Below are 10,421 nucleotides of genomic sequence, written 5' to 3' on the forward strand. Positions count from 1 at the left end.
ACGGTGACTTCGTAAATTTCAAGATAATATGCCGGCTCAGTCTTTTGAAGATGCTCATAGAAATAGAGTGTGTACATGTTTATAAGGGTGAGTGTCTGCGCGTGTATATAAGCGCTTGCGTCTGTACTGTGTTAAGAAAAAAAAACTCTATGCAGTACAGAATCGAACCCAGGCCCTCATTTTCTCTTACTTTTTCTATTTCTAAACGGTTCAGCGAGCCTCGCTGAATGCGAGAAATAGTCCTCGCGGCCCAGTCCACATCGAGCAGAGCCCTTCCTCCCGACACGGCGACGCCCTCGCACAGCACTGCGCCACTGCCCGACATCGACGCCCAGCCGCCTCGCCGTCGCCGTTCCTCGCGACCTCACCGCCGGTCGCCAGTCGGAGCCCGGATCCCAGCCTCCCGGCGCCCGCGCCTCTCCTTCCCGCCCGGCCGGACGGCCCTCTGGTCCAGCCGCGCCTCCCTGCCCACGCCCCTCCCTGCGCGCGGCCGTGCCCCTGCCGCCGGCCGGAAGCCTGGCGCCCCTGCCCTCGCCCCCCTGCAAGTTTGGCGGCAGCCACTGCCGCTCAGTCACCACACCAGCCTCCGGAATTGAAGGTACCGAAATACCCTAATTTCTGATTTAGGGTTTCATTTTTGCACTATCCATACATAATTTTGCACATAATTTCGGCCTAGTCACATACATTGAGAGGGATGCTTTCTCAGAGGTGAATGAAGCTGATATAATTGATATCTTCATGGCAATGCAAAAACGTAGGCCAGAAACAGTCTTTTTGAATTTCTCAAGGTATGCACTATCTACTACTTCCTCCGTTCCAAATTACTCGTCGCAGAAATGGATGTATGTAGAATTAAAATACATCTAGATACATCCATACCTGCGACAAGTAATTCGGAACGGAGGGAGTATGTTCCATGTAGTATGTAATATGTAGGCTTCTTTATGCAAAACTAAGATTTAATTGAGAATTTTAGTGTGTTTGTAAGATCATATTGATCTATTTCTTTGTGATATTCGTAATTAGTTAGAATGTTCACATGTCCATATTGCTTATAATTTTTTTGGGGGGCAGACCACCCTGTCATCCCCTCTGCAGCCGGGCTCACGGAGAAGGGCGTCACCCCGCCATGATCGCCGCATCGGCGCGGCGGGTCGCTGCCGCCGCCGCTTCGTCTTCCCCGTCCGGCCATGTCTCTCAGCTGGCCTCGACGCTGAATCACCAGGTGAGTGTGGCGCGGATGAGACGCGATTTCATGCTCTAGTATGTTGCCAGGCGGTGAATAAACTTCTTTGTGGTTGCAGAGATGGATTCACGACCGGAACAAGAAGGCAATGGAGTTGGTGGCCAAGGGTTGGAGCGCCCTACAGGAGGTCGATCGCGTCATCGACTTCGCCGACCGCAACGACAAGCGACTAATCCCACTTCTCAGGGTACAGCTCTGGATTCACGTTCCCTCTCTTCCCCCATTTGGAACCATTCTGTTGTGACCTGTTGTTGGGGTTTTAACTTTTTGTTGTGCGATTCTTTCTCGGTGTCGAAGGGCGCAAAGGAGAACTTTGAGCTGGCTCTAGAGATCGACAATATGAATACTCACGCGAGATGTTGGCTGGCCAAGATGCATTTCAAGTACCATGTTCCCGGGGCGTGCAAGGCAATGTGAGTTAATTTTACCTCCCATGATGTTAGTGTTAATTTACTTACTTTGCTGTGTCGTTCAACCTGCTCATATGGCATGTACACTACTTTGTTGTTTCACTGCTATTCCAGGAATCTGTGAACGTGATGCAAACAACTAATTTTATCGTTGCTTATGTAGTTATGTTGTTGTTTTGACTCAATTTGAATCCTTTATAAGTGACCTTTTTTTTGCGAACTATCCTTTTTAAGGACCTGGCTAGTATGTAAGTGCCATGATTCTGAATACTGGATACCATTGCGCCTCAGTTAGATAGTTGCCTACCAGAATTATTTCTTAGTATTTGTTTTATCTGACGGACCAGTTGCAGATAATACTGTGCTTGTTTTATCTGACAGAGCTAAAGCTGCAGGATAATTTTGTTTGCATTGCATATAATTTGGCTAGCGCTGTAGGTATACCTTGTTAATTAAGTGTTTTAGTAATATTTACATATCAGGCAGTGTGAAGAAATCTTCCATAAAAGTGTGTCTTTGTTCATGTCCAAGTCACCGCTACTTGTATGGGTCTCGTTACTCTTGTAGCTACTATGCTTAGCAGCTCATGAGAAATACTAGTTTCCCCAACAAAGTTAAGAAGTTCGTGTGAATGTCACACAGCTTTGCTTATGAATCTCGGTTGATGTTTATAAGGTGTATGCAGCATTTGGGCAATGGGGTAATGGCCTGATGGGCATTGGTATCTACTATCTAATACTCCCTCCGTTCCTAAATATAAGACTTTTTAGAGATTTCACTATGGACTACATACAGAGCAAAACGAGTGAATCTACACTCTAAAATACGTCTATATACATCTGTATGTAGTCCGTATTGAAATCTCTACAAAGTCTTATATTAAGAAACAGAGGGAATAGAAAAGAGTAACTTGAAATTTTGTGGGTCAAAACCTCTTCAAAATCCTTTTTTTTTGCGGGTGAACCTATTCAAAATCCTAACTGGAACTGAACCTTATTGTCTTGGTCAAAATGTTTAATAAACCACTGGTATGCCTCGAGTTTGGCGCTTTGAGATAATTTGTACTGGCAATATATTTGAATTGCGGTTACTAACAACATTATGTGTCCAATTAATCAGCAATAATTGCTGCATTAGTACTTACCAGGACAGAAGATTAACGAGATTAGCAGCTCCTTGATTGGAAAAGAAAATTGGGAACGATGTTTACTTTTTTGACCTTCAATTAAATCGTAAAATATTGAGTGAGGCAAACCATCCTTTTCTTTTGCTGCGTTTTAGTAGGAACATTTATTCCGCTACCTCCACATGAAGCAAAACTTGCCTTCAGTACACATTTCATGTGAATTATGCTCATCTCTCACTTTTCATGCGTACAGTGGTGCTGCTTTGCTTGTTGAAGCTGCGAACATGGGTGATCCAGAGGCACAGTATGAACTTGGATGTCGGCTAAGAGTTGAGGTTTTCACTCTTCATCTGCTTTTGGCATCTTTCTGTTCCACCTATTTAATTCTTTTTTTTGTGGGGCACTTTATTAATCGAATATTAGTTGTTTGCTGGGCAAATGATAGTTTCATTCCTTAGACCATTTCTGTGGAATATTTCTTCACCTCAGTTGATGGTTACCTTTGTTGCTTGTAGAATGATCATGTTCAGTCTGATCAACAGGCCTTTCATTATATAGAGAAAGCTGTTGACCAGGTATGCTCGCCACCTGAATGTTGATCATATATTTTCTACTATGCTTCTTGGTAAGCATATTCAGCTTTTACCTATCTTTGAATGCAGTTGCATCCTGGTGCTTTGTATCTTCTTGGTGCTGTATATATAACTGGGGATTGCGTTAAGAGGGACATAGCTTCAGCTATGTGGTGTTTCCATAGAGCTTCAGAAAAGGTAGTAAATGAAATAGATCAACTCAAAATTATCTTATTTACTTGCAACCCATGAATCACATTGTTATTTCTGTTTTTCTGACATCTCAGGGACATGCTGGAGCTGCAATTGCATATGGTTCCCTTCTTCTGAAAGGTTTGTAGACAAGTACTCCCTCTGTAAAGAAATATAAGAGCGTTTAGATCACTAAAGTAGTGATCTAAACGCTCTTATATTTGTTTATGGAGCGAGTAACTCTTAGTGATCTAAACGCTCTTATATTTGTTTACGGAGGGAGTAACTCTTAACGTTTCAAGAGATAATCATGTGTCCTTATATTATCCTTCTTGTAATGGCTATTTTAGAGTAAACAGGTTGTGAAGTTATGGTTTCACCATTAATTTGGACAGCTCTTGGTCAACTGATTTTGTTTAATTTTGGCTGGAATTGTTAGATTACTCCAGACTCCAGGCCTATCTGTTTATGCTTACCGTGTGGTTGTTTCAGGTGCTGAAGTGCCTGAAGTCATTACCAGGTTCAACTCAGGCAAGAGTCCGTCAACTGGGAAGGTGCGAAAAAGGACCATACAGCAGGACCCAGTAAAGCTGGCAAAGGAGCAGTTCCAGATAGCAGCTGAGTCTGGATCTGACCTCGGTTTACGGTGGTTGAAGAGGCTTGGAGATTACGAAAAACAGCCCGAAGAGCTAAAGCAAATCCAGCAATGACCTCCAGCGAAAGAATACCGCTGCATTCGGCAATTAGGCCCAGTTCTTTTGAACAGATTGTGAAGAATCTCGTCCTGGAAAATCCTGAGCGAAAAGAACTCGATTTGCCTTCCAAAATCTCGAGCGGATTCTGCAGAATCCTAGTGCAATTCAAAATCCTCGAAAAACATAGATTTTCACAGAATCCCAGGATTCTGGTAAGTCCCACCAAAGAAAACGTTTCGGATATGAGAGTACCCCTATTGGAGGAATAATTTACAGCCAAACTGCCCCTTTTGCACGACTGAACGGCCCAGCAAACGCTCGATCCCCACGAGCGCTAGCGGCGGCGGGAGCTCCAGCAGCCCGCCACCGGCCACCCCCTGGCAGCCCAGCCTACACGCCGGTTCTCGCCTTGGGGCGGCCCCTCTCCTCACGACGGCCCGCCTCGCCGCCGCCAGATGGGAACACCGACAGCACCCCTCCTCACGACGCCGCCGGACGGGAGCTCCGTCAGCCTCGCTCCTCGCGACCCCGCTGGAAGGGCAGCCTGCCGCCTCTGGTCGCCTCTGGCCGCCCTGCCTAGACGCCCGATGGGAACTCTTCTTCTCTGTCTCGTCTCTCTTCTACCTCTGTATTCTTCTCTGTTTCTCTGTTAACATCTAGGTGAATAGATGGATGGATAGATGCATGTATTGATGAATAAATGGTACTGCTAATGCATTGATGTATGTTTAAATTTGTATCTGTCGCTTGACAATTTCAATTTGGTAATTGCCAATTTGGTACTGCTACTTGGTGCTTGGTAATTTTGGTATGTGCTGATGAATAGATGCGCTAATGGCTGTATGTTTTAGATGGAGAAAGTCAGTGCAGCTAAAGCTAAAGTGTTAACAATTCATCAAACATTTTCTGTCTAAGGGCAGTACAGACATTTCGCCACATAACTGAATCCACAATCTCAAACTACAATCTTAGAAAAGAACTAGGCGACAGATTCTGTGAGAAATTTCTAGAATCTTGATTCTGCAGAATCCACCACGAAAAGAACTGGGCCTTAGTGGATGTTGCAATGCTCTTGCTGCACATTAGTAGAGAGCTTCATGTTTCATCTGCCTTCATAACGTAGAGATAACCCTATCTTCTATTATAGGAGCGTTCATGCCAACCTAACTTGCGGTCAAATCGGTTTCTAGATTAGCAGGTTGAATTGTAGTACCAAATTTATCCTTTTTTTGTCACTAAGGATTTAGCATACAACGACAATTATACTGCTGGCTTTACCCTGACAATTATGCTGATGGCCTGAATAATAAGACAACAAAAATCGCTATTTCTGTAAGCTTTTCTTGCTCCTAGGTGATCTTTTAAAAAATTCTTACTCCAGCTATTATTAAGGACAGTAAAACTGAGCCTAAAGCGAGCTCTCTCACGCACTTGCAATTTTGGCCGTTAGATCATGTGTTTGAAATGTTTCTGGTCGTCAGATCGTTGTTTAGCGCTAACTAGGCCGGCTGTCCTAAGGGCTGCTACTCCAGAAACCGTTTCGGTGGCCTCTGGTTAGTTGGGCCAGTTTCACGCACAAATATTCTGTCCCACGAAACCCATGAGCACACGAGCATCTCCTCTCTCTCGGCCCCGTTCTTTCGTCTCTCTCCCCGACCTCTCCTCTTCTTCGACCTGGCTGTGTTACCCTCACCCTAGTGTGCCGCTGCCCCCAGCCACTACCGGCGCGAACATCAAGCCACGACTCAATCTCTCGATCTCGACCCTGAGTGGCGGTCGCCACCGCCAGGCATAGGCATCGAACGGGGTGCGACGAATTTATTTCAAACTTCCTCCATGTCATAGGCATCGCGTTGCCGTTGTGGGCCGCCGGCCGCCGGACGGTCGGAGCATCCCAATCTCGCAAGAAGAGCTTATGGAAGGGATGACCTTAAACGGCCGTCGACACGTTCTACCCCCCGGCCAAGCTGGTTGCGATGAACAAGGGCTGGTCCTCCACCAATTCTGCTGCAAGCAGTTGCTTGCCCCGTTCAGCGTCAAGGTGAGAATCACCCGTATGTACCTTTTTTCTGATTTCAGGTTCTGACAAGGGAAGATTATGCACTTTCTTACTGTTAATTTGATCTGCAAGCAGTGAACAGTACAAGATATACTTACAATGACGCATACATATTTGCTGATGGTATTTAAGGTGCTCTTCACAGTGCGGCCATCACTTCTGTTTGCCTGGTAATATTTGACATTTGGCATAATAAGATTAGTAATACCCATAAGTGATCTTTATTGCCCAAACAGTGAGTCTACAATGAGAGTTTCCCATTCCTGCAAGAACTTAGAAGTGTTCTGACATAGATAGATAGTACATACTGTATAGTAAGCACTGAACTTAAGTAACTCCAATTGCAGTTGGTTAATCATTCTCTTCCAAAATTAAGATGTTACAAGTTATATCAACAACTTTTCCCATTTGCCATTAGTATTTAATACTATTGCATTCATAAATTGATATAGGATAAGTTCAGATTTACTTGACAGAGTGAAAGATGAAGGGAAGGCCAAAATTCACCTGCAACAATTTTAGCAGAAAAGTTATCGTGTGGCCGGTTAGAGATATAATAAGGGTGAGAGCTAGGAACACATTAAAAGCTAAGTCAGGCTAAATGAATGGCAAATCGACAAATTTGTTACTGGAGCAGCGGCCCACCCCGTGTAACGCTTACTTATATGCAATCGAAGCCTAGACGAGACTGATGAGAAACCAAAGGCATCGTTGTCTGCCGCCAACACACTCCCTTTTGCCTACGATGTCCTTCTCCTCTATGTGCAACAGATGATGGTTCTGGTTGTGTACTCAATAAGGTGAGTTGGTTGTTGCTTGATTTAAAACTGGGACAATAGGTTTCTTGATTTGTCCCGTGGCAACCTTTTTTCTGGTAGGTTTTTTCAAACAATTCTTCTTCTATGACAAGTTGATAACACTGAGATTATCAGGAAAGGATTCAGAGTTTGCTGAATCCAGATTACCACACACATGATGCAGAATTAACAACCAGGACTTTGAAGGATGGATGACGGTGCTTATTATGTGGTAGAAATCAAATATCGAAAGGAGAATATAATGTTATCGAAGGTGTGTGTACTGTACAAGCATACTGATTGATGTGTTTTTTCTGTTGTTCCCTCATGCAGCTGTGTCGGATATTGATTGATATACTTATTGTTGTGACAATTGCAGTCGAGGGGAGAGACATATGGGCTGGGAGTTCTGGATTTGATGTCGTCACACTGATCAATTCCACCGTGCTAGATGAAAATCCCGTCGCCATCGATGCCTCGTTCGCCGTGTGTGCTGGCCCTTACCTCCGCACTGGCATATGGTAGTTTCTTCCTTCCTGATGTTCAATTGATAAGCATGATCATGTTGTGTCATAGCGTGTACATTTGCTCGGAAGAAATAGGTGTCTGCTTATTTCCTTTCTTTAGATGTTCTTCTTTGTTTTGTTACTCCTACATGATGGAGAACGTAGTAATTTCAAAAATTTGCTACGCACATGCAAGATCATGGTGATGCATAGCAACAAGAGGGGAGAGTGTTGTTCACGTACCCTCGTAGACCGAAAACAAAAGCGTTAGCACAACGTGGTTGATATAGTCGTACGTCTTCACGATCCGACCGATCAAATACCGAACGCACGACATCTCCGAGTTCTGCACACGTTCAACTCGATGACGTCCTCGAACTTCGATCCAACCGAGTGTTGAGGGAGAGTTTCGTCAGCACGACGTCATGGTGACGATGATGATGTTCTACCGACGCAGGGCTTCGCCTAAGCACCGCTACGATATGATCGAGGTGGATTATGGTGGAGGGGGCACCGCACACGGCTAAGAGATCAAGAGATCAATTGTTGTGTCTTTGGGGTGCCCCCTGCCCCCGTATATAAAGGAGTGGAGGAGGGGGAGGGCGCGCCATGCGCCCTAGGGGAGTCCTACTCCCACCGGGAGTAGGATTCCCCCTTTCCTAGGGGGAGGGCGCGCCATGCGCCCTAGGGGAGTCCTACTCCCACCGGGAGTAGGATTCCCCCTTTCCTAGTAGAACTAGAGTCCTTCCAAGTAGTAGGAGTAGGAGGGAAGGAAAGGGAAGGGAAAAGGAGAAGGAAGGAAGGGGGCGCCCTCCTCCCTAGTCCAATTCGGACCAGCCCATGGGGAGGGGTGCGGCCACCCTTTGAGGCCTTTCTCTCCTTTCCCTTATGGCCCATTAAGGCCCAATACAAATTCCCGTAACTCCCCGGTACTCCTGAAAATACCCGAATCACTCGGAACCTTTCCGATGTCCGAATATAGTCGTCCAATATATCGATCTTTACGTCTCGACCATTTCGAGACTCCTCGTCATGTCCCTGATCTCATTCGGGACTCCGAATTCCTTCGGTACATCAAAACACATAAACTCATAATATAACCATCATCGAACTTTAAGCGTGCGGACCCTACGGGTTCGAGAACTATGTAGACATGATCGAGACACGTCTCCGGTCAACAACCAATAACGGAACCTGGATGCTCATATTGGCTCCTAGATATTCTACGAAGATCTTTATCGGTTAAACTGCATAACAACATACGTTGTTCCTTTTGTCATCGGTATGTTACTTGCCCGAGATTCGATCGTCGGCATCTCAGTACCTAGTTCAATCTCGTTATCGGCAAGTCTCTTTACTCGTTACGTAACACATCACCAAGCAACTAACTCATTAGTTGCAATGCTTGCAAGGCTTATAGTGATGTGCATTACCGAGTGGGCCCAGAGATACCTCTCCAACAATCGGAGTGACGAATCCTAATCTCGAAATACGCCAACCCAACAAGTACCTTCGGAGACACCTGTAGAGCACCTTTATAATCACCCAGTTACGTTGTGACGTTTGGTAGCACGCAAAGTGTTCCTCCGGTAAACGGGGGTTGCATAATCTCATAGTCATAGGAACATGTATAAGTCATGAAGAAAGCAATAACAACAAACTAAAAGATCAAGTGCTATGCTAACGGAACGGGTCAAGTCAATCATATCATTCTCTAATGATGTGATCCCGTTAATCAAATGACAACTCATGTCTGGCTAGGAAACTTAACCATATTTAATTCAACGAGCTAGTCAAGTAGAGGCATACTAGTGACATACTGTTTGTCTATGTATTCACACATGTATTATGTTTCCGGTTAATACAATTCTAGCATGAATAATAAACATTTATCATGATATAAGGAAATAAATAATAACTTTATTATTGCCTCCAGGGCATATTTCCTTCAGTCTCCCACTTGCACTAGAGTCAATAATCTAGTTCACACCGCCATGTGATTTAACATCAATAGTTCACATCACCATGGGATTAACACCCATAGTTCACATCGTCATGTGACCAACACTCAAAGGGTTTACTAGAGTCAATAATCTAGTTCACATGCTATGTGATTAATACCCAAAGAGTACTAAGGTGTGATCATGTTTTGCTTGTGATGGAGGTTTAGTCAACGGGTCTGCTACATTCAGATCCATATGTATTTTGCAATTTTCTATGTCAACAATGCTCTGCATGGATGTGACGTCCGGATATTTAAGCTACAATGAACCTTTGCTAATGATGTCACGTCACCTCATTTACTGTTGCTAATTTCGCGTCGGTTCGAAACTTTCAAATTCAAAATTTAAATATTGTCAAACATCAAAATAAAAATGTTCGGTTAGTGCTAAATATTACATAGATAATTATAGTAAAGAAAACACAAATTTATAAAATACTTATATGCCCTAAGTTGAATTAAAACAGTAAAAGAAAATAAATAAAAGGAAAAGAAACAAAACAGAAAGCAAAAATAAAAGAAAAGAACCCCCGGCCCCTTGGGATTCGGCCCACTAGGCCACAGCCGGCCAGGCCATCGGCCCAACTGGGCAAAGGCCCAGCCGGCCCACTCCCTTTCCTTAACCCCTCCCGAAACCCTAGCCGTCCACCCCGTCGCCCCACTCGCCCCGCTCGCCCCCCACTCGCTCCCCCATCGCTCCCTCGATCCGGATCGGGATCGGGGTGACCGCGCCCTCGACGCCCGACGTCGCCGCCGAACGCCATCGGCCCCTCCCTGCCTGGACCTCGTCGGCGCTCCCCCCCACCCGCGTTG

At 45.0% G+C, this 10,421-nt stretch overlaps 1 protein-coding gene across 2 annotated transcripts; it reads left to right on the forward strand.

Moving 5' to 3' along the window:
• Window positions 1-274: 274 nt before the first annotated feature.
• On the forward strand, window positions 275-5,028 carry LOC119316612. 2 transcript variants are annotated; one of them, XM_037590968.1, is made up of 10 exons: window positions 275-598; window positions 710-791; window positions 1,078-1,228; window positions 1,308-1,436; window positions 1,547-1,662; window positions 3,039-3,120; window positions 3,301-3,360; window positions 3,448-3,555; window positions 3,645-3,690; window positions 4,042-5,028. In XM_037590968.1, the coding sequence occupies exons 2-10, from the start codon at window positions 742-744 to the stop codon at window positions 4,257-4,259; spliced, it is 960 nt and encodes a 319-aa protein (XP_037446865.1). In that variant the 5' UTR covers window positions 275-598; window positions 710-741; the 3' UTR covers window positions 4,260-5,028. The 2 variants fall into 2 exon arrangements, with proteins under 2 accessions (XP_037446865.1, XP_037446866.1); XM_037590969.1 differs by lacking the exon at window positions 710-791 and having other exon boundaries at window positions 279-598.
• Window positions 5,029-10,421: the final 5,393 nt, after the last annotated feature.

Source organism: Triticum dicoccoides, chromosome 6A, assembly GCF_002162155.2.
Source record: "Triticum dicoccoides isolate Atlit2015 ecotype Zavitan chromosome 6A, WEW_v2.0, whole genome shotgun sequence".
In the NCBI taxonomy this organism is placed as follows: domain Eukaryota; kingdom Viridiplantae; phylum Streptophyta; class Magnoliopsida; order Poales; family Poaceae; genus Triticum; species Triticum dicoccoides.